General features: G+C 39.4%; 1 protein-coding gene across 2 annotated transcripts in view; it reads right to left on the bottom strand.

Annotated features, from left to right (window-relative positions):
- The window catches only part of PHIP (pleckstrin homology domain interacting protein), a 101,512-nt gene that overhangs the window by 58,366 nt on the left and 18,348 nt on the right, over positions 1-24,798 (bottom strand). Inside the window, exons 7-15 of one of the 2 annotated variants that reach the window (XM_070932892.1) lie at positions 19,089-19,249; positions 17,748-17,969; positions 17,250-17,350; positions 15,049-15,119; positions 14,291-14,391; positions 14,160-14,200; positions 7,052-7,150; positions 4,300-4,453; positions 3,018-3,152 (exon numbers count right to left, since the gene is read on the bottom strand). In XM_070932892.1, the coding sequence (XP_070788993.1) occupies positions 3,018-3,152; positions 4,300-4,453; positions 7,052-7,150; positions 14,160-14,200; positions 14,291-14,391; positions 15,049-15,119; positions 17,250-17,350; positions 17,748-17,969; positions 19,089-19,249 (1,085 nt within the window). Of the gene's footprint in view, positions 1-3,017; positions 3,153-4,299; positions 4,454-7,051; positions 7,151-14,159; positions 14,201-14,290; positions 14,392-15,048; positions 15,120-17,249; positions 17,351-17,747; positions 17,970-19,088; positions 19,250-24,798 lie in introns of those variants that run through there. The other variant, XM_070932891.1, reaches the window with a different exon arrangement.

Below are 24,798 nucleotides of genomic sequence, written 5' to 3'. Positions count from 1 at the left end.
GCCACCTATCCCTGCCTCCGCGCACCCCATTTTCAACCTCTGAGTGTCCTGTTTTTGGCCTGTTCCAGGCGGCGGGGATCGGCCGCCTGGAACGGGCCAAAAACAGAACACATGGAAGCTGAAAATGGGGAGCACAGAGGCGACGATAGGTGGCAGCAGCAGAGGCGATCCCCACTGCCTAGAACAGCTGATCGACAGTATTCCGGGACGCCAATCCAATTTCCAATCAGCTGCTCATGCTAAATCAGGCTGTGCTGAAGCTAACCAGGTTGTTTGCTGTTTGCTGCAAGGAAGCAAATTGGTAGGAGGCAGAGGCTGATTTTTTTTTGCTTCCCAAAAGCTAGGTGCATCTTATAGTCCGAAAAATATGGTACTTGGACCTAAACTAGTTTTTTACTTTCTGCTTCATTTTCTAAATATGATAGTGACTACTACTACACTAAAATTTAAGAAATTCTTGTTATAATGCGATCTAATGAATTAAGTTTATAAATATAAAAACTAATGAAGGACTTAAGAAATGTTCTTAATTTTAATATAAAAGCTAGGGCTCATAATTGCAGTAAATTATTTGGAAAGCCATTATTAAAATATAAAGTGTTTTAAGCAATATTGCCAACTTAAACTATTCTATTGCCACCAGCTTAAGTAAAATGTATGGCTATACATTTTACAGGCAAGATTTTAATGTAGTGGTGTTCTCCAAAACTCAACCTATCTGTTTTGACTCTAAGCATCTTGCTATTTCTTAAAACAATTGACCTTTTCAAGAATCCACTTCTAAAGACATATTTTAAAAACAGGCAAATTTTGATCTAAACTCAACAGATACATGATGACATGAATTCAGATGAGTTCATGAAGCATATTTCTCCTCTATAATACATTTATATTCACAGTGCTGAATCCAACGAAAAAAAACATTAAGAATACTTTTCTACTTCATATTTCAGAGTTCCTATTTTCAACTGAGGTAATACTCAGAAGATGCATCTGATTGCCCAGTTTAATAAGTTTAACTTCATATAACATTTGAAATTTGAAGAGGATGCACCTTTACTTAACACATCTGGCTGTCTTTACAGCTTAAAAGATAAAATTGGGTCAGGCCTGGCTAAAGCTAGAGTAATGTAAGAAGTATCACTGTGCAAGCTACCTTTCTATTTGTATTGTGTGCAAATATGCCCAAAGGGGTGAAGCTTGCAAAATAGTTTTTGTCAAAAGCAGCAAGAGCCTATTGACACAACTGATCTAATGGGAGAGATTAACAGATGATGCAGGGGTTGTAAACCAGTTTAGGAAGCAAACAAACATCCTGGAAAGAAAGTAGCAGCAAACCACTTCTATTCTGTTGCCAAGAAAACAACATGATTATAACCACTGAGTCACTGGGATACAAGCTAGTCAGAAGGACATCTCTACCATAAATATTTAATGCAATAGGTCTTCTCTTTATGTGGAATTAAAATAGGGCTACAGACTTAAGGTTAAGTCATGTCTTACAATTATTAATGTGCTAATAGCATTGATTAGCAATCAAAACGTTGAATAGTTCATTCTAAAGCAAATTGTACTGTTGTCTTCTACATTTACATTAAATTTATGATAACACCATCTGTAAAAGCAAAATCCTACGATTAAAAACACCATTTTATTTTGCCTATTCATATGTATATATTTCTCAACAAAAAACAAAAAAGTGAAAAATGCAAACTATTTTGTCAGTAACAATTAGATAAGGAATTACCTTGTGCACCAGAAGCTTCTGCTTGATTTACAAAAACCCATTTGCTCTGAATTAGCAGATAGTGTACAATCCAAGGACAGTTTAAAATTATAACATTTCAACACTTTTTTAAATATAGAATTCATTAAGGTACAAGCAGCACATATACAAACTAGAAAGAGGACACATAGTTGTGATTCTTTACATGCCTGGATTAAAACTGTTAGAAATAAAATTGTTCTAGAGAAATGGAACATGACTATTTTTGTCTATTGTATCTCAGCTTAATAAGCCACAGCATGAACTATTGTTTGTGTATACATTGACCTAAGTTGCTTTATTCTTTGAATAAGCAATGGTTAATACAGGAAACCTAAATTTATAATTTCCTGGATCCACCTAAACCATGGCTATCAAATAGAGTGTAAAGTCTTTGGATCTAAAGCAAACAAAGATGCTATTGGTCTGGTATGGACACACTCATACCAGACCCAGTATCTATCTGTCAACAACCCTTTCAAAGAACTCCATCTTTTCCTGAACGTATAAGGCAGTTGCATGGGTTCAGGAAAATACATGCTTGCTTTGTATCCAATTTCTACAACACCTCTGTTCCAAACTATTCAGATTCCTAAGACAATTGAAGAGCCTAAGTTGTTGTGAAGGGTTAAACTGTACTTTTCTGATTATATATTGTATATTGTTTCTGCTTATAATTAGGATTAATTATAAACATCACTGATTGATGTGCAACTTAAATGACGACACTCCGTTCAGGTCTTCACACTGAATGAGCAAAACTAAGGAGCTCCTCCTTATCATGTACTGGGCAGGGATGGGGGAGGGCTTCACAATTTTTTTCCCAATTTCTTTCTGAAGGCCCAAATTGTCTTTACATTGTTCATATTTAATCCAAGCTATAAATTATATCATAACAGGATGGGCTGTCACAAAAGTTCAAGTTATACTATGACTAAAGCCATTATTCCTCCTTTTGCACATTCCAGATATTCTGGCAATTTTGGGAGAGCACAAAATTGGAGCTAGCTATTCTACTCATATATATCTTATTACCCAAGTGATAAAGAGGAGCTCCCAAGAGGAATAGCATTAAATTTTATTCTTGGGATTACTATTATTAATAATTTGAGATGTTTAATCACTTATTCAAAATATTTAAAGTAAAAAAGTTACTTTTTAATTGCTTACTATGAAAGATTAAACATTTACCACACAACTCTATCATTTTGCATTAGATTAATAAGAGATAGAACAAGCTTAATATATTTACCATATTGAAGTAAGAGCGAATTTTTGTTCCCTTTGCCAAATCCCACACTATAACATTTCCATCATGACCAGCAGAGAAGAGAACCCTGGGATCAAAAGGGTGACTTTCAAGTACAAATACTTCATCTTCATGACCCTAGAATAATTTTTTAAAAGTTAGAAATAAAATTCAGTTAGACATTGAACCAATTTACTAAATCAAAAAGTAACCAGCCAGCCAATCAATCAATCAATCAAAGAAGAGTTAATGCAGTATAGAAGAATAGAAGAAAAGTATCAATTGTCAAATTTTGCTATTTGCAATATACAAATTTTGATCAACAAAATGTTGTTCAGTTCAGCAAGAACTGTAAGAACTTCAGCGGAACTACTAGAATATAATTAAATAATAGGATTTCTAGTAGTGAATGTTCTTTGAATTCTCCACTATAACCTGATGTAAAATGTAGTTACCCCAACTTGGTTCCCTGCCAGCAGGAATGTCTAAACAAATAGAGGAAATCTATCAATAGTTTAATAATAATGTAAACCACAATCTCTAGCCATTTTCTCTAGTAAAAGGAAAGAATTTGAAACCAGGTCTCCAGTATTAATTCTCATCTATTGCAAGGCTTCCCAATTCATTTAATTACACCTGCTGGCAAGAACAACCAAAAAGGATCAAACAAACGGTGCACACTAACATGCTTATTTTATCACAATAAGCTAGAATTCTAAAGAATACTAGTTTATCATTACATGTAAATTAGCTTTTGACTTCAATATATACAATATCTAAAAATGTTTATTTTCATAAACACATAAACTGTTAAGTTTATCATACTGTACCTCCAAATAATCATGCAAAAAACTCGTGTTGTTTTTTTAAAAAAGATTTTATTGTATAATATTTTGAAATGTAAATTCTATACTGTGTACAACCAAAACACCTAATTTTTAACTGATTTTTTTTTTTTTAATTTTGATTTATATGCCGCCCTTCTCCGAAGACTCATGGCGGCTTACAATGTGCTCAGCAATAGCCTTCATCCTTTTGTATATTTATACAAAGTCAGCTTATTGCCCCCACAAACTGGGTCCTCATTTCACCTACCTTAGAAAGGATGGAAGGCTGAGTCAACCTTGAGCCTTGGAGATTCGAACCCTGCAGTAATTGCAGGCAGCTGGTCTTAAGCAGCTTTAATAACAGGGTGCCTTAAACCCTTGTACTACCAAGGCTCTTATCAATACTGTTTGAAGACACAACTATTTCCAGAAAATAACTCCTCCTATTGTTTCATTACCAGTAAAACATGAGTAAGTTGACCAGTGAAGGAATTCCAAACTTTCAAAGTCATGTTGTTAACTGCAGTAATAACAGAATTGTCATGACGGTCCCATGCCACCATAGTGACTTTCAATTTTGTAATTTTGTCTTCTACTCCTTGTAGGGTTTGTCTACAATGAAGAATTAACAGAAAATAGAAGCATTATAACAATGAGAACATTTCCAAAATATAAAGATTTTAAAAGTTTTAGTTGATGACTATAACAAGCCTATCAATATTAGGAATGAGATATAAAAGATTACCGGACAGGACAATCACCATAACTATGCAAGTCCCACTAGTTCAAATGGGTCAAAGTAGGGAAGCAGTTTAGTTTCCTGCTGCAGTGGCTTACAATTTGTAATTACTGTACCCTATTATGCAAGAGATTGCAAATTGAGACTTAAGCAAGACTAGCACTTTTATTCATTCACAGAGTAGAAGAGTAGGTTCCATGTATGCAAAAATGTACTAACCTGTTTCCCCCAAAATAAGACATCTCCTGATAATAAGCCCAATCAGGCTTTTGAGCGCATGGCAATAAGGCCAAGTGCTTATTTCAGGGTTCAAAAAAAATATAAGACAGGGTCTTATTTTCGGAGGAGGAAATATTATTTGTTCCTCCTCAAAGAGGAACAAGAAAGTTTAAAACTCTAATCAAGGTATGCCATTAACCGGAGAGACCACAGCCCCCAAATCCATGTTCTAATCCTTACATAATTTGACATGTTTTTTTATTTAAGAACCCGTGTATTGTATTTGTAATGGTCATCAGCAGTATTCATCAAACAGTAGATATTACAGGTAGTCCTTGACTTACAACCGTTTGTTTAGTGACCTTCGAAGTTACCATACAACAGCACTGAAAAAAGTGACATGACTGTTTTTTAGCATCCCATTCACAATCATGAGATCCAAATTTGGGCACTTGGCAATTGGCATGTATTTGTGACAGTTGCATTGTCCCAGAATCATGTGATTACCACACATAACCTTCTCAACCAGCTTCCAACAAACAAAGTCAGTGAGGGAAGCCAGATTTGCTTAATGACATGATTTATTTAACAACTGCAATGATTCACTTAACTGTGCAAAACATCATAAAATGGAGCAAAACTTACTTAATAACTGCCTTGCTTAGCAACAGAAATTTTGGGCTCACTCGTGGTTAATAAGTCAAAGATTACCTGTAGTTAAACCTGTATTTTGAATCCTCCAAAGGTGTCAAATTTCCTTCATACTTAATACTTATTTAGAAACTGGGGAGGAATCTTCACAGAAAGCAATTATGGTTTGGGTTTTTTAAAACAAAGATAAGAGGATGGTGTATATCAGCTTTTGATATATTTCAAAGATTAAAAAAACTTAAGTTTCCTAAATCTTGCTTCTGGTTATGGTTGCCTTCAGGGGCTTTGACTCAGCGAGAGTTCAGAAAAACAGTTTCAAAAAATATTATTTGTTTTGACTGCTACATGCCTTTCATTCTTGTAGAATTATTACAATTTTTGGGTAGCAGAAACATTTATGTTAGATATGTTTGGCAAAATCAGGTCTAAATCACTTCCTTTTGATCCGGTTTCGTAAAACTTTCAGGAAAATGGTTAAGACTTTAAGTTCTGGGGGGGAAATTCAACTATATACTATAGTTTAGTTTGTCTTTTTAAATATATGTCTATTTTTAGTTCAGGATTTAAAATTTAACTTGTTCCGATTCAGTTTGGAAGTTTGCATGAAAGGGCTTGAAAAATATTTCCTTTCACCCCAATGTAAAACAAAGAAACAGACAAACTGAACATTCTTAAACTAGATGTATATATATATATGAAATTTTTAAATCTTATATATTCAGGATCCAACATCAATGTGCAATGTACAGCTCCAATCAAAGGAACCCATCAAGCACCAAGATACTTTTGCCTATTTTTGCCTTCCCTACTTGCAAATGCCAAATTTTCTCAGGCTTCTTCCTCAGAGGAACATCCAAATTCTCCACTCCACACACCCCAAGCTTTATCAGCACTCTGGTTCTTTTTTATTTCAGGTTCAATTTATCCCCACATACACACACTTCCACACAATTGATCTAAATCCTTGTACCTGGCACCACTGTCTTATCTATCTGTTTGCACCTGTGCCTGTCTATGGCCCTATGTGAGGAACTGGAGCACTTGGCAGGTTTGGGATTCAATCTGCTGGGTTTCAAGCCAAACCTGGCTTTGAGAACTGGTCAACTATATCTTCCAGGGTCCTCAATGCATTTGTGAAACAGAACTACTGCCTCCTACCCATCTTTATCCAGCAGCATATCTAAACAGTGTGTGTTTATCTGTATTTTTCACATCACCATGAAATTGACAGAACCATAGTAAACCCATCTCTGTGTTACTGATAACTAAATCACCCATAATTAAAAGTTCTCTCATACTGGGTCTTTCCTATTTCCTTTCTTCTTGGAATGACAGCAAGGGAACTGTGATTCTAGAAGTAGAACAAAACTGCTAAATTCTGGAAAATCTCATCTACTTATCTCTCCATCTCACCCATCATGCTTTCAAGAGAACAACCTTGTTTCCGAAGAGTCAGGAATTCACTGCACAAACTACAAACTCAAAATTGAAAGAAATCTTGGAAATACTCCTAGCTTGTTCCCTTATCACAAAATTATTTCTACCTTAACATCAGTAACAGAAAACTATATTATATGCAGGTAAATACAAAAATAGTTTACCCTGAGGGACGGGTAGCCATATCCAATAAAATGCTTTTCCATTCTCTTCTCTTGAACATCCAGATACGTGCTGTTCCATCACGACTTCCACTCACAAATCTAAAAAAAGAGAGAGAAAAATATATCCTCATACAGCGTACATTTTCCCGTGAAAACATTTAGAACCAATAATAGAAATCCAGAATGTAGTCTAGTAATATTAGGCCATATAATTAATTTACAGGTTCATAAATTTTAGGAACCAAATGAATGGGATTAAAACACAAGGATATCCAAAATAAGAGGCACTGGATAGTGAAACTCCTGGAAGAAAAGTAGGAAATCAAAGCAGGTAATACAGACAAGTACCAGGAAATGAGTCAGTGAGTCTGTGTAGAAAATAATTCAGAAACATAAAAGGCAACCAAATACAGGTAGTCCTCGACTTACAACAGTCCACTTAGTGACTATTCCAAGCTACAACGGCACTGAAAAAAGTGCCATGACCATTTTTCACTCTTATGACCGTTGCAGCATCCCCATGGTCATGTGATCACATTCTGCAACCTTCTGACAAGGAAAGTCAATGGGAAAACCAGATTCACTTAACAACCGTGTTACTAATTTAACAACTGCAGAGATTCACTTAACAAATGTGGCAATAAAAGTCATAATATAGAGCAAAACTCACTTAACAAATTTCTCATTTAGCAACATAAATTTTGGGATCAATTGTAGTCATAAGTTGAAGACTACCTGTATTAGTTTTTTTAATTATTATTTTTAAATAATTTATGAAATTGGTAAGGATGCTGAACTACATATGGACTTTGGTAATTACCTTAATGACAGCAGCTACAAGTTTTTAAAATTAGTTTATAAGTAGTAATTACAGGGAAACTGTTGCTAGTTCAGAAAAATTACCAGCAACAAAATTCAAGATAAATTCTTAATCATTATCACTGAGTTCCATTTCTTTCTATTTCAAAGTGCAAGTGTTGACCCACAAAGCCCTCAACAGCTTTTCATATCTTGGCTTTGATACCAAGGTTTTTGAAAGACTGCCTGTTCCAAATAAACCTACACTATTATTAAACAAAGGACATGGTGGGTCAGTGGCTAAGACACTGAGCTTGTCGATCGAAAGGTTGGCAGTTCAACAGTTCGAATCCCTAGTGCCGCGTAACGGGATGAGCTCCTGTTACTTGTCCCAGCTTCTGCCAACATAGCAGTTTGAAAGCACATAAAAAATGCAGGTAGAAAAATAGAGACCACCTTTGGTGGGAAGGAAACAGTGTTCCGTGCGCCTTTGGCTTTTAGTCATGCACGGAGAGGTCTGGCTCTTCGGCTTTGAAATGGAGATGAGCACCGCACCCTAGAGTCGGGAACGACTAGCACATATGTGCGAGGGGAACTTTTACCTTTACCTATTATTAAACACTTCACTAGAAATCATGTCCAGTATTATTTTGGTTTTGGAAATGAGAAAGTAACATACAAGATATTTTAAATCTGTAAAATGCTGAAAGAGAAATACTCTTGCCTACTGATTGATTGTCCTGTGTTTTGTGACCTTGAAACTATAGTCAAGGGTATTGTTATTTATTTATATATCTAATCAACTCTAGAATTTAAAAAGATTTTTAACAGAATATGTTACTATCAATATGTTTATAAAGTACTGCTATTCCTTCTACTTAAAAGAACAAACCAGCAGAAATAAAACATAATAGTTTAATTTAATTTTACATATTCACATGTAGTTAATATTTGTTTCTTGCATAATGTGCACACACACATAGATCATTTTCATTTCCCATTTTTTTTTAAAAAGATCATAATCAGATATTAAATCCAGATATTAAAATACGTGTGTGTGTGTGTGTGTGTGTGTGTGTGTGTGTGGTGTGTGTGTGCATGCACATGTGAAACAACACAAATTACAGCATGAATGAACCACTTGAAAAAAATCTTACAAAATACATAATTTTCCCTATATGGAGAGAAATGTTCATAGGTCCATGTAAATGGGACCTGATTGGCTATGAATTCATGGAAAGGGCATGTTTTGATTCCTGTTGTGAAAGCAAACTTATTCAATTCAAATTGCTTGAACATTCAATTTGAAAAAAATATTCATTGGAAAGATATAGTGAGGTAACAGTAAAACACATTTACTGTAGCTACCTTATACTTTGGCAAAATAGGATGAAAAAAGTACCACATAAGCTTGCTATATTCCAGGCTTCCTGGAATAGATTTTGAAAACATTCCCTAACATCTTCTAAGATAAATTGTCTGGAAAATGTCCAGCAAATTTAAATTGTGCTGAAACAATGCAGAAAATTCCAAATTAAAAGCAAACTTTTTCAAAAACAATGTGAAAAATTATTTTCCACTTGATTTGTAGCAGTAGCATTTATTTCCCGCCTTTTTATTTTCAAAAATAACTCAAGGTGGTGAGCACACACAATACTCTTTCCTCCTCCTATTTTTGTCACTAGAACAACCCTGTCAGGTGAGTTGGGCTGAGAGAGAGCGACCATTAGGCATGAGAGCAAATAGTGACCATTACCTTGCTTTTCTAGAATAGTGTTCAATCATTTAGAGACTTGACACTGTTGGGTAAGAAGCTAGGCTATTACATGTAGTCTTTGACTTACAACAGTCCACTTGGTGACCTTTCAAAGTTACAACAGTACTGAAAAAAAGACTTATGACCATTTTTCAAATTTACGATCCCATGATCATGTGACCAAAATTCAGACACTCTGCAACTGACTCATATTTATGATGGTTGTGGTGTCCTGGGGTCATGTGATCACCTTTTCCAATCTTCTGACAAGCAAAGTCAATGGGGAAGCTAGATTCGCTTGACAACCATGTTACTAACTTAACACCTGCAATGATTCACTTAGCAACTGTGGTAAAGGTTGCAAAATGCAGCAAAACTCACTTACAAATGTCTTACTTATCAACAGAAATGTTTGTCACAATTGTTGTCGTAAGTCAAAAACTACCTGTATTACTAACTTGGGGTAGATGGCTTGGCAAGTATCCTCTTGGGAGAAAATCCCTTCATCATTATTATACTTAATATTTGCAATCATGACTCAATGGTAATATTCTAGTAGAATGGCATCATGAAAATACCTCACAAATATAGGTAATCCAAAGAGAAAGAAGGTGGAACAGAGAAAGTAGGATTTACAACCTTGTTACCCCAATCTTTAAAAAATCTTTAAAAAAACAAACAGCCGTAAGAAATAAACTTTGCCTAATCATGCCAAATATTTAAGTGAGGCTTCATCCAACAGCATTTTTTATTTTATTTTTTTTTATTTTATTTTATTTTGAATTTGTATACCGCCCTTCTCCCTGAGGACTCAGGGCGGTGAACAGCCAAGTAAAAACATCAAGTACAAATATTAAAATACAGTTAAAATATACATATATAAATTTGGCCCCATTAATTAAAAACAATAAACAAAACACTTAAAAACACTTAAAAAATTAGGCCAGCCCGGCTTGCTGAAAAAGGAAGGTTTTAAGGGCACGGCGGAAGGCACCGAGGTCTTGGATTCTCCTTATCTCTGGAGGCAATTGATTCCAGAGGGTAGGTGCCCCCACAGAGAAGGCCCTCCCCCTGGGGGTCACCAGCCTGCACTGTTTGGCTGATGGCACCCCGAGGAGGCCCTCTCTGTGGGAGCGCACGGGTCGATGGGAGATTGTCGGTGGCAGCAGGCAGTCTCGAAGATAGCTAGGCCCTATGCCATGGAGCGCTTTAAAGGTGATAACCAACACCTTGAAGCGCACCCGGAAGACCACCGGGAGCCAGTGCAGCTCGCGCAGGAGCGGTGTTACATGGGAGCGCCAGGCTGCTCCCGTCACTACCCGCGCTGCTGCATTCTGGACCAGTTGGAGCCTCCGGGTGCTCCTCAAGGGGAGCCCCATGTAGAGAGCGTTGCAGTAGTCAAGGCGAGAGGTGACGAGGGCATGAGTGACTGTGCACAGGGAATCCCGATCAAGAAAGGGCCGCAACTGGCGGATCAGGCGAACCTGACAAAAGGTCCCCCTGGTTACAGCCGTCAGATGTTCCTCCAAGGACAGCTGCCTATCCAGGAGGACTCCCAGATTGCGAGCCCTCTCTGTGGGGGCCAACGACTCGCCCCCAATAGTCAGTGATGGAGTCAACTGACTATATCGGGATGCCGGGAGCCACAGCCACTCAGTCTTGGAAGGGTTGAGCCTGAGCCTGTTCCTCCCCATCCAGATCCGCACAGCCTCCAGGCACTGGGACATCACTTCAAGGGCATCGTTGGGGTGGCCTGGGGTGGAGATGTACAGCTGGGTGTCATCAGCGTACTGGTGGTATCTCACCCCAAAGCCACGGATGATCTCGCCCAGCGGCTTCACATAAATGTTGAACAGGAGGGGCGAGAGGACCGACCCCTGAGGCACTCCACATATAAGAGGCCTTGAGGTCGACCTCTGCCCACCTGCCAACACGAACTGCGACCGGTCGGAGAGAAAGGAGGAGAACCACCGTAATACGGTGCCCCCCATCCCCAACTCTTCCAGCCGGTGCAGCATGATACCATGGTCGATGGTATCAAAAGCCGCTGAGAGGTCTAACAGGACCAGAACAGAGGAACAACCCCTGTCCCGAGCCCTCCAGAGATCATCAACCAACGCGACCAATGCCGTTTCCGTGCTGTGTCCAGGCCTGAAACCCGACTGGAACGGATCTAGATAGGATGTTTCCTCCAAGAATTGTGGAAACTGTCGCGCGACCACACTCTCAACAACCTTCGCCAGGAAGCGAAGGTTGGAGACAGGACGATAGTTGGCCAATATTGCCGGATCCAGGGACGGCTTCTTGAGGAGAGGCCTCACCACCGCTTCTTTCAAGGCGGCGGGGAAGTGACCCTCACTCAACGAAGCGTTGATAACACCCTGGAGCCAGCCTCGTGTAACCTCCCGGGAGGCCAGTACCAACCAGGAGGGACACGGGTCCAGTAAACATGTGGCCGCACTAAGTCTCCCCAAAATCCTGTCCACATCATCCGGAGTCACAGCATCAAACTCCTCCCAGGTAACATTCTCAAGACTATTCCTCGTCACCCTGCCCTGATCTACCCAGTCAGAGTCCAAATCCCCCCGGATCTGAGCGATTTTGTCATACAGGTATTGTCCGAAATCCTCCGCCCTGCCTTCCAAGGGATCCTCCCGCGCTCCCGGATGGAGCAGGGAGCGGGTTACCCTGAACAGGGCGGCCGGACGATTCCCTGATGACGCAATAGAGGCGGAAAAGTAGTTAAACTTTGCCGTCTTTATCGCCACTAGGTAGGTCTTAATATGCGACCTTACCAGTGTTCGGTCAGATTCAGCGAGACTGGCCCTCCAACCACTCTCTAGGCGTCTTTTCCGGCGTTTCATCTCCCTCAGCTCCTCGGTGAACCAAGGAGCCACGAGGGATCGACACCGGGTCAGAGGCCGCAAAGGCACGACTCGATCCAAGGCCCCACCAGCCGCCCGATCCCAGGCAGTTACCAGGTCCTCGGCCGAGTCGTGTGCCAGATCTTCAGGAATTGGCCCAAGCTCCGTCTGGAACCTATCAGGATCCATCAGGCGCCTGGGGCGGATCCATCTAATTGGGTCCGCCTCCCTGCGGCGGGGTGTAGCGGTTCGAAGGTCCAGACGAAGGAGTGAGTGATCTGACCATGACAAGGGTTTCATGTCTATATCCCCTATAATAAGACCACTCAACCACTGGCCAGAGACAAAAATCAGGTCCAGTGTGTGTCCCCCCCTGTGAGTGGGGCCATGAACTAACTGGGTCAGGTCCATGGCCGTCATGGAAGCCATGAACTCCCGAGCCATCTCTGACGTTTCACCAACGGACGGCAGATTGAAATCACCCATGACCATAAGCCTGGGTGTATCAACTGCCACCGTGGCTATCACGTCGAGTAGCTCGGGCAGGGCCGTTGCCACGCGGCAGGGAGCCAGGTACGTAAGCAACAAGCCCATCTGAACCCCATGACCCCATCTCACAAAGAGGGACTCACACCCGGCAATCTGTGGCACAGTGGTCTCCCTCGGACCCAGACCTTCGTTAATAATAACCGCCACCCCCCCCGCCCCTCCCCTGGGCCCTCGGCTGATGGAATGCTCTGAAGCCTGGTGGACACATCTCAACCAGAGGGACCCCTCCCTCCGGGCCCAACCAGGTCTCCGTAATACCCGCCAGGTCCGCTCCCTCCTCTTGAATAAGATCGTAAATGAGGGGGCCCTTATTTACCACGGACCTGGCGTTGCACCTAGCATGGACTAGGTTTAACAGCCTTCAAGCCATATTCAGAGTGAGGGCTAAATTAAATTTCCAATTGTGTAATATTCCATTAGCACAAGAGATAGCAAAATTAGGATTTGTAACAGGCCACCAAAAAGAAGTTGTAAGCTGAAAAATTGAATGACGACTAAAGCAGGGTTTAACAAGGTAATAAAACTCATCAAATCATTCAAATCCCCTTGGCATCCTTGATGTTACAATGTATTATATGCCTAGTGCAACTCCTGGTGTACTGAAGATTTCAAATCTTCACATCATTTTGTAGCTACCCAATTTGATGTATGACTTCAAAACAGGTTTCTGCTTTAACAGTGTGTTTTTATTGAAGCTTTTTTAAATCAAAGCACCTTTTCAAGCTTGGCACAATCCTACCTATCCATGCAAGAATACAAAGAAAGTATCAATGGAATTAATGAAGGCTTTCTTACAAGACCTTTCAGAAACAAAGTTTGTTGTGAAATTTGTACCTATAAGTATCTTTCTCATAAATAAACCTTAGGCTACTTCAGTAATTCAGCCAAAATCAGACACTGAATCTATCAATTATTAAGTAAAGCACAATATCACGTACATTTAATGGGAAATAAGTGCTATACAATATAAAATATGTTGCAGTATGCAAAATGAAAAAAAATTGCTCAAGGTATGTCTAATTAGATAAATTACACTTGATAATTAAACTAGCATGTTGAATGTTAACAACTATGTAACAGTAAAGTTTTCATAAACGTAGTGCAAGAAAACATGAGATTAATATATAAGTAATTTGCTTACCGATTACTGGTATTAGAAAACTGAATGCTGTCCACTTTGTCCTGTGTGAACAAGAAAAAAATTAACAACATGACTATAGGTTATTAATTTACTTCAAACAAAGAGCTAAACAATTTAGAGAAGGTATTTACAGTATGAAACTCCAACTCTGATATCTTCTCTGGCTGACCTGATCCAAAGAAATAAACCCTAATGATATGATCTGTACTTCCGGTGGCCAGAAACATTCCACCTAAAGAAAAGCAAACATAAAAAAGTATCACTATATCAATTTGTTAAAGAGATTTACTATAGTACTATAATCTTGTACCATGTATTCTTTTAATATTAGTTCCATTCAACTGCAAACATGCAGTATATAACACTGACTCTCTACTACAATCATACATCTGTTTCCCCAAATTTATTCCAGGGTGCTTCTCCCATTAAGAAACAAAACATGACTAAAATTATTTTTATTACACAGCAGGTTTTCAGCTAAGTATTAGAATTCAAGATAGCAAGATGGACTCAGATACTATTACATAATTATTTCTAAACTTTCATAGGCATCAGCTATTTGAGAACCAGCAGAAGGTTAAGTGAAAACTCAATGGGTGGGCCTTTGTCTTGGTCAAACAACCTACCAAATAGGATTGTTGTGAAAAAACTGTGGAACGACTATAAGTATGTCACCTTCAGCTGTCCAAAGAAAAAGCAGGATAGAAATGTATTAAACATGCAGGTAAAGTGCCCATGCATCAGTTAAGAATATTGCCATTTGGAGGTTAACGGGAATAAGATCATAGCAATCATTTTTGAATTATAAATATTATATATAAATAATTATAATTTTTCATTATACTCCAGTAATACAATTAATTTTGGGGAAGAGAATTGTGCAATTTACCAGCACTAAATGAAGAGCAGATCATTTGGACTCCAGGTCTTGGCCGTTCTGTAAACTTTGTTGGCCTTGGACTGCAAAGATTTAAATATATATAATTAAATTTATTAAAGCAATTTAAAATAACTGAATTAAACAGTAATGATTAAAAAGATTAAACTAAATATGGACAAACATTTCTGAAAGTGAATGAGAACCTCTTTCAAATTTTCTGTTTTAGATTTGTCTATATTCATAATAGGTATTTATTATAAATAAAAATGTATTAGATAAATAGAGAAACTGTGTTTCCCCAAAAATAGGATCTACCCTGAAAATAAGTCCTAGCCCGATTTTCATGCCTGCACCTAATTATAAGCCCTACCCCAAAAATAAGCCCTAGTGAAGGGGTGGGCATGGCCAGCATAGCAGGTGGTGAGCGGGCGTGCTGCCGATGGTGTCTGGCAGCAGCCGCAGCCTGTGCAGCACAGGTGAATTGGGTACCTGTACAAGCAGCAGAAAGAAGCAGGGGTGCACCGGGGGGTGGGGGGGGGGGGAAGCGATCCAGACATGCTGTGTGCGCTGCAGGAAAGCCAAATGGTGGTGGGCCATAGTGGTAGATGGTTGCAGGAGGCTCATTTTCGTGTGTCTCAGCTTGCCTGCAGCCCGCTGGGATTGCCTGCCTTCCACTCCATTCCCTCTGCTCTGCGCAGCCCCAGAGTGCGCCAACCAAGGGACCTGTGAGTTGCAGCTGCTGCCGGATACCACCAGTCCCTGCTTGCTTGCTGGCTCTTGCATGCACATTGGGGGGGCAGGCGCCCAGCTGGGCTGACCACCCTGAAAGCGGATTTCCCAAAAATAAGCCCTAGTGCTTTTTTGGAGCCCAAAAGAAAATAAGACCGGATCTAGTTTTGGGAGAAACATGGTAAACAGACAGCAAAAGTCAGTATATTTTATTCTCAAAGTAGCTTGGATTTAAAAGACATTTTATGAATAGAGGAAACCCCTGTTCAATATCGCCAACTGGCATTAACATTTTGATTTATTCCCACTGAATAAAACTAAAACCCCATGGACCTCTGTGGGATATAATAAAAACTATTGAATTATATACACTGCACACCCACAAAGGGTATGCATTATTGGATTGCAGCCTTTTTATATTCTCCAAGATGTCTATCTATTGTATATCTCTGAATACCTGTTGACATATATCCAACCCCATCTTTTCAGTGCTCTATTATAGGAAAACTAAAGTCTACTCATTTAAATATATTTAAATCATTAATTTAAATTATATTCAACTTAGTCTATTTCACAATTAGTATATATCCTGAGCAGGAATGCATACTATAAGTGTATTGTTTTGCAATTAAGTTATTTCTAAAGTATAAGTATAAACTAAACCCTATGGTCATGCAGTTGACATTCCTTTTAAACTGCACAACTGCACCATTTTCAAGAAACTGAAAGGAGCTTAAATTATAAAACTAACGGCTCTCCACTTAGAGTCTTCTTTGAGTTAAGATAAATTAATGATTTCATGCACACATCCACATAGATTTCTTGGCAACATAATGGAAGTTTTTTCTAGAATATATGACCTCCCTTTCTAGTCAACAGACTATGTTTTTTTTCTGACAATCATCTGTACAAGTATTAATCAGATCTAATTCTGATTTCCTTTTCAAGAGCAAACAAAGTTAGCTAGGTGTTGCCACTTAGCAATATTGAATGGTTGGCTAAGCATCAAAAAGTTTTCAGGAGAAAGAATAAGCTATAAAATGCTTAGCAATTAATCTGCAACAGATCTATTTGATCATGTGGGAGTGCAAAGGCAGCTGATTTAAGTTGCTGGTGATTGGTGCTACATTCATACTCCACATCCTTCAAAGTATATTTTGGATGCCGTACCTGAAGTGTTCCACAGCCCTACTAATAATTAAGTTGCATTGTGTGTTTTCCAAGACACAGAAGTAACCAATATGACACAATAGTTGATATAATATCAACTACTAATATCAATGCATGGTCTACTGCATTTATAAATCCTAACCTTGTAATTCAGAAATCTCCCCCATTTTTCTACAGAAAAAAAGCCAATTTTACTGTTTTTGATAAAATATTTTGGGTCCATAGACAAACGCAAACAAAAACTTCCAGCTTTTGAACAGTTTTTCAAAATACTACATGTAATCTTACAGGAATAGAAGATATAAACTAACTTGATTTTAAGGGTGCCAGCATCCCACAACCAAAAACATATTGTGCCATCTGCACCAGTTGAAGACAAGTATCGCTTTGAGCCAGTGCACAGGGGAGAAAACTGCAAAAAAAAAAAAAAGCTGTCAGGTAATTTTTTTATTTATAGTAAGCAAGGAAATGAATAATCAAGTGATTTGGAATATACTAAAGTATCATTATCACCACTTCTATAAAAAGGTAATTGCAACCAAATGCAATGGTCTTCTCAGAAAACTCTTTGCAATAGTTCTTTCTTCCATGCACAATATTTTTATGTATGATCACATGTACACTTTGCCTTCTTTCCTAGTTTCATTTTTTTCATAATAGTGAAAAAAAGTAATTCAATTATAAATTTGTCTAGACAATGCATACATAGTTAATTACAGTACTGTACATGAAAAAGAATATGAATCAGGTAGATTGAACTATTTTACTGTTTTGCCTCCAAAATTTTAAATCTTAGTCATCTATTTTACCTGTAGAGATGTTATAGATGCACTGTGTCCTTGTAGAACAGCCAAAGGAGCACATGTTCGAAGACACCACACTCTGATCATCTTGTCACAGCTCCCTGAAGCAATCATGGTATTCTCATAATTAACAGCCATGTCTGATATTTCCGCTGCATGCCCTCTTAAAGTAGCAAGCAACCGTCCATCATCTGTTGCCCAGATTTTCACAAGACAATCATCAGAACCCTATAAAGAGATTAATCATCAATATTTATTTATTTATAAGGTTAGCTAGACTATGAGATCTTCCCTTGGATCCAAGGACTTCTTTAGATAAGAAAGATTACTTGAAATCCCCCACATGTATACTGTATAGCATAATTTTAACCTCCCCAATATACGAGACTCCTTTCTCTCACTTTTGAGGGTTCAAAAGAACACATAGATAAAGGTCTGCTGTTTGAATTTAAGTACTTTAAATGCCTTGAAGTATTATGATTTTCTTAAATCTAATTACGTAGAAATAAAAGAAAAAGTTATTTATATAACACTGACCTGCCTCATTACCGCCATTACATATGCTAAAAACTAAGGAAGAGCAACACCGTTAATTCCAAATACTGCACTGTCAGAAACTCTGTCCAAGAAGGACTGGAAATATTTTTTCTCATTATATTAAGGCAAACATTTCCCATCACTACTATTATTTATAACAGATAAGTAGAAAGTTAGCTCAGCAAAGAATACAAATGTTTTTTCAGACAGACTGTACATTTTAATTCTAACTTTCACTGGAAAGCAGTACAATGTTCAATAACAGTGTTATGTTTGTTCTTTACTGAAAATGTTGCTTACCTATCTTAATGATACCTGGTATAAAATAAAATCACCTCAAGCATTGCTCTCGTTTACTGCAGAAGAAAATGTTGGCTGGAAGCATCATCAGCTGCTACTATAACCACCATCATTTACTTCAACTATCCAAAGCAAATGGTTCAAGCTTATTATGTCTCTCCCCAGACAGGTATGGGAAAGAAGGGAGTAGTATTGGTTAAGAAAAATAAAGGAGACCCAAGGGATGCATTGAGTTTCAGAACATATTGTTTGTAAGTTCAAATTGTCAATAAAAATATTGTAATGTCTATTTCAGCCCTCTTGATCTTACTTAAGCCTAACCATCCTTACATTTATGTTTCAATTCTACTAATTCTCATCAATTATATTCTCCCTCTTTCTGTTAGTTTCTTAAACAACACATTTTTTTTCTATTTTTCTTTCATTTTATTTGTTAATTCGTACTCATCACTCTACTCCTCTTACATTGCAGAAATATATTTTTAAATATTTTAATGAATCTGCACTTACTGTGAATATCCGTCTACCAGTCCGATCAAAAGTTACACAATACACTGAAGACAAATGTCCCAGGATTCGCTTATGCATTTTCATATGCTGATACACAGCAGTTGGAATAAGATGTTCCAGTCTGTATTTTCCATTAAGCTTTCTTGAAAAGAGAGTTTCAGCTATAAAAAAAATATATATTTAGATATATGCTCAAAAAGAAATATATTTGTTAAGCAATAAAGATTTAAGCTGTTATTCATATGCAGAATTCATATAAATTAATTATGTTTGTAATGAACAATTACAATAAGCACTTAAGTAGATTACAAAGAAAATCTATCATAACTTCATTCTAGGAAGGCATCTCATGTCCCCAAAATCTGTCATGAGACATATTGCTACACAGTAATTTATCAGAATGTAACAAATACAGGTAGTCCGCAACTTACAACCACAATTGAGCCCAAAATTTCTGTTGTCAAATGAGACATTTAAGTGAGTTTTGCCCCATTTACAACATTTCTCGCCACAATTGTTAAGTGAATCACTGCTAATTGATAAGTTAGTAACCTGGTTGTTAAGTGAATCTCTGCCTCCCCACTGACTTTGCTTGTCAGAAGATTGCAAAAGGTGATTACATGACCCAGCAATGGTCATAAGTATGAGTTAGTTGCTAAGATCTGAACTTTGATGACATGATGATCATGGGGATGCTTCAAAGGTCATAACTATGAAAAATGGTCTTAAGTCACTTTTTTCAGTGCTGTTGTAACTTTGAATGGTCACTAAATGAACTGTTGTAAGTCGAGGACTACCAGTCCACTAGGTACCTAGTGATAGATACCTACCACTTCATAGGTCTCAACAATGGAAACAAACCGAAAAATTATTGCACTTTGAAAAATCACAGATCTGACCAATATATTTCCCTTAGAGTGAAAGATGCTCAGTTATTAGCAGCCATCCTTGTAAGGAGAACTTGGACTAGAAACAATTATCAACTTCTAAACAGACTGCAATAATGTGAAAATACCTTTGAGTATAATTCATCTAACTAAAATGTAACAATTAAATTCTTGTTCTATTTGATCAAGTGCAAGGCAATTTAAGGAAGTACTTTCTATATAGATGCCTATATAGATGCCTATGCTTTTAGACTATATAGATGCCTATACTCTTTTAGACTATATAGATGCCTATGCTCTTTTAGACTTGATGTTTGCAAGTAAAACCACAGCTTAATTTGCCATGGATCACTATGTATGCAATTATTTCAATACAGATTGTCTGATTAAAATCTTGTCAGACAAGTACACAGGTAGTTCTTCCTTAAAGACCATTCGTTCTGCAATTATTTAAAGTTATGTGGTCACATTATCAAAATTCAGACACTTGGCAGTCTATCAGTACTTACCAGCAAGGCAGCCGAAAGGGCAGAAATAGTGGGAGATAGAAAGCTTGGGGTGGGGGGAGGAATGGAAGAGAAGGCAAAGGATGCAGTCCCTACTTCACCAAGGTTCAGGGCAACTAAGCCTGGAATGGCTTATATAATGGAGGGTCCTCACTTAGTGACTGGTGGGATTTGGTTGACAAGGAAAAGAGGGAGTGCTGGGATTGCAGTTGCTTAGTAATTCAGTCATGTGCATCATTTAGTGGTCCCAATTAGAATTGTAACTTAAGGGCTACCTGTATGGCACCTTGACTTGTCAAATTACTAAATATTTAGTGATTATTACCATTTTTTCTCCTACTACTTATGATGCCATTCTAATTACTATAACTGATTGACTTTCCTCAATGGAGATAAAAATTATTTTTATTTATATACTTGCATGTCATGTCAAGCCAAAACTCCTTGTTTAATAAACAAGCACATGTGGGTTATTCAGTCTTACCTTAAGCATTCCTGGTTAAAGCCCCGAAAAGGATTGTTTTATGTTATATTTAAGCTCTGTATTAAGATCATAATCTATTTTTTCTGCTGGCTTCTATAATTCTGTTTCTTTGAACATACTTAACATAATCCTGGGATAAAACAAATGAAGCTATTTCCTTCGGCTTTCTTTAATTACTTATGGAAAGTTAGATATTTTTTTTCAAATACTGCCATCTGCTAGTTCATATATTTTAAATCATGAATCCCAGGTTACTTCATAGTGATATATTATTATGATTTTTTCTACATGACCAATGATATTTATATCAACAATAGTGCATAATTACTAGCAAATCAAAATATTTTATTAATTATATAAGCTTTAATGTAACTCAATTTATTCTGGATTCTATTGTTATTAGCAAAGCATCATAATCATACTTAGTTGATACCTTATCAGGACAAAGAGCAAATTCAGAGCTTTTTTATTTACCAAATAAAAACTACCAAAACCAGAAAAATCAAGCATTTCCTACTTTTAAGCAAAAAGTAACTATTTGAAGACAAACTGTTCTGATAATTTCATGGAAGCTATTCTTTAAAATGGTTGCAACAATTTATTATTTTGTTTTTTCAGTAGAAATAAGCAGCGTGCCTTTGACATGTCCCATTTGCAAAATGATCTTTTACATTTCCACTTTTCCAAACAATAGTGTCATAGATCAATGGTTTATATGTTGCATTATCAAATATTCTACAATTAACGTATTTGATTTCATAATCGTAATATATTCTGTATACATACTGACATACAATATAAATGGTTGCTACATGTTACAAAAAAGCCAAATGCAGTCCAAGGCTGCATTAACAGAGGGATAGAATCAAGATCACATGAAGTGTTAGCACCACTTTATAAAGCCTGGTAAGACCACACTTGGAATATTACATCCAGTTTTGGTCATCATGATACAAAAAAGATGTTGAGACTATAGAAAGAATACAGAGAACAACAAAGATGATTAGGGGACTGGGCATACATACAAAGAACGGTTGCAGAAATTGGGTATGTCTAGTTTAATGAAAAGAAGGACTAGGAGTGACACGATAGCAGTGTTTTAATATCTAAGGGGCTGCCACAAAGAACAGGGGGCCAATCTATTCTCCAAAGCACTTGAAGGCAGGACAAAAAACAATGGATGGAAACTAAAGAGAAAAAAGAGAATCAACTTAGAACTAAGGACAAGGCAGTTACCGGAGGATGGATGGAGCCAGTTCCAGACTACGTTCACCGCGGATGGGATTCATCTTTCCAGGGCCAGTAGGGCCAAACCACCGTGAGAGGGTGGCTTTGGGCTTTTCTGACTTTCCATCTTGCCTTGATTGGGATGGCCAACCACCGTGAGAGGGTGATTGGATAGTTCCCCCAGCTGGACAGAATGTGTGGACTCCTACCCATTACCATGAAAGGGTAATGGTGACCCTTCCGATTAACTTAGTCTTGCTTCCTGGACATTCGAAACTATCATTATAGACCCCTAGGCCATGTCTAGGCCAAACTTGTATTATCACTCTAGTTTTTTAAATGTATTCTAGGGCAAAGCTTCTTGCGCTGCGAGATTCCCCCCTCTCGCAGGCCTGGCCCTCTATGTTATCGAGGGCCCACCTTAATGACGGATCTTGGGACCCCGAGAGGTGGCATGTCGCAAAAAGGGGATTGAGGGGTTTTTTAAAGACATTTTTAAATAGACTTTTAAGGGGTTCTGAGGGGTGGGGAGGTTATGTGGGTTTGGGGGAAAACCCACGGGGGTTGGAGACTAGTCCGGCTGCTATTAATGGTGCCATAGGGGGTGCAGACTCTGGGGGAAAGGGGACTGTTAGAATGCCCTCTAGTGAGGGCTTCTCTATTAATACGCTGAGTGGGAGGGGCAGGTATGGCGGGAGCAGGGGGCCGTATCGTGGTGGGGGCACGTGCTCGCTATCTCCGAGCGATTGCGTGCCCCGGTCCCCTTAGCTCTTCCCGTTCCCCAGGCTGCTTAGAGTCTCAGGGCCCGAGTCTCCGGCTGATGTTGTGTAATGCCAGGTCCGTAGTAAATAAAGCCCCCCTCATTTGTGATCTTATTCAGGAGGGGGGAGCGGACCTGGCAGGTATCACGGAGACCTGGTTGGGCCATGAGGGGGGAGTTCCCCTCGTGGAGATGTGCCCATCAGGCTTCCGTGCATTTCATCAGCCGAGACCTCAGGGCAGGGGCGGGGGGGGTGGCGGTCATTCTAAGAGAAGGTCTTGATCCAAGGGAGACCACTGTACCTCAGATAGCCAGATGTGAGTCCCTTTTTGTGAAGTGGGGTCGTGGGGTGCAGATGGGTCTGTTGATCACGTACCTGGCTCCCTGCCACGTGGCAATGACCCTGCCCGAACTCCTCAATGTTATAGCCGAGGTGGCGGCTGATACCCCCAGACTTGTGGTCATGGGGGATTTCAACCTGCCATCCATCGGTGAAACATCTGAGGTAGCTCGGGAGTTCATGGCTTCCATGACGGCCATGGACCTGACCCAAGTAATTCACGGCCCTACTCATATGGGGGGACACACTCTGGATTTAGTTTTTATCTCTGGTCAGTGGTTGAGTGGCCTTGATATAGGGGATGTAGATATTGAACCCTTGTCATGGTCTGACCACTCGCTCCTTCGACTTGACTTTCTGATCGCCGTACCCTGTCGCAGGGAGGCGGAGCTGACCAGGTGGTTCCGCCCAAGGCGCCTGATGGATCCTGATAGGTTCCAGATGTAGCTTGGGCCATTTCCTGAGACTCTAGCTCATGACTCAGCTGATGACCTGGTGGCCGCCTGGGATAGGGCGGCTGCCGGGGCTTTGAACCGGGTCGTGCCTTTGCGACCTCTGACCCGGCACCGAACTCACTTAGCTCCTTGGTTCTCCGAGGAGCTGAGGGAGATGAAGCGCCGGAAAAGACGCCTAGAGAGTGGTTGGAGGGCCAGTCGTTCCGAATCTGACTTGACACTGGTAAGGTCTCATATTAAGACCTACCTAGTGGCGATAAAAGCGGCGAAATCTAGCTATTTTGCCGCTCTTATCACGTCATCAGATAACCGCCCAGCCGCCCTGTTTAGGGTGACCCGCTCCCTTCTCCATCTGGGAGCGCGGGAGGACCCCTTGCAGGGCCGAACTGAGGATTTTGTACAGTATCTGGATGATAAAATAACTCCGATTCGGGAAGACTTGGCCACCGACTGGGTTAGTTCAGACAAGATGATTGAGGCAGGCCTTGAGAGTGTTATCTGGGAGGAGTTCGATCCCGTGGCTCCCGAGGACGTGGACAGGATCTTGGGACGGCTGAACGCGACCACATGTTTATTGGACCCGTGTCCCTCCTGGTTGGTGCTGGCTTCCCGGGAGGTTACACGAGGCTGGCTCCAGAGGATTATCAACGCTTCTTTGAGTGAGGGTGTCCTGCCAGCCGCCTTGAAAGAGGCGGTGGTGGGGCCTCTCCTCAAGAAGCCATCCCTGGATCCGGCTGTTTTGGCTAACTATCGTCCAGTCTCCAACCTTTGCTTTATTGCGAAGGTTGTTGAGAGTGTGGTGGCGCGACAGCTTCCCCAGTACCTGGATGAAGCTGTCTATTTGGATCCGCTCCAGTCCGGCTTCAGACCTGGGTACAGCACGGAAACAGCATTGGTCGCGTTGGTGGATAATCTCTGGAGGGCCCGGGATAGGGGTTATTCCTCTATCCTGGTCCTATTAGACCTCTCAGCGGCTTTTGATACCATCGACCATGGTATCATGTTGCGCTGGCTGGAGGGACTGGGAGTGGGGGGGCACCGTTTTGCGGTG

Source organism: Pituophis catenifer, unplaced genomic scaffold (assembly GCF_029215685.1).
Source record: "Pituophis catenifer annectens isolate HBS135680 unplaced genomic scaffold, rPitCat1.0.hap2 SCAF_1, whole genome shotgun sequence".
NCBI classification, from domain to species: domain Eukaryota; kingdom Metazoa; phylum Chordata; class Lepidosauria; order Squamata; family Colubridae; genus Pituophis; species Pituophis catenifer.
Note: the sequence above shows the minus strand (reverse complement) of the source record. Positions and strands in the feature narration are given on the sequence as shown.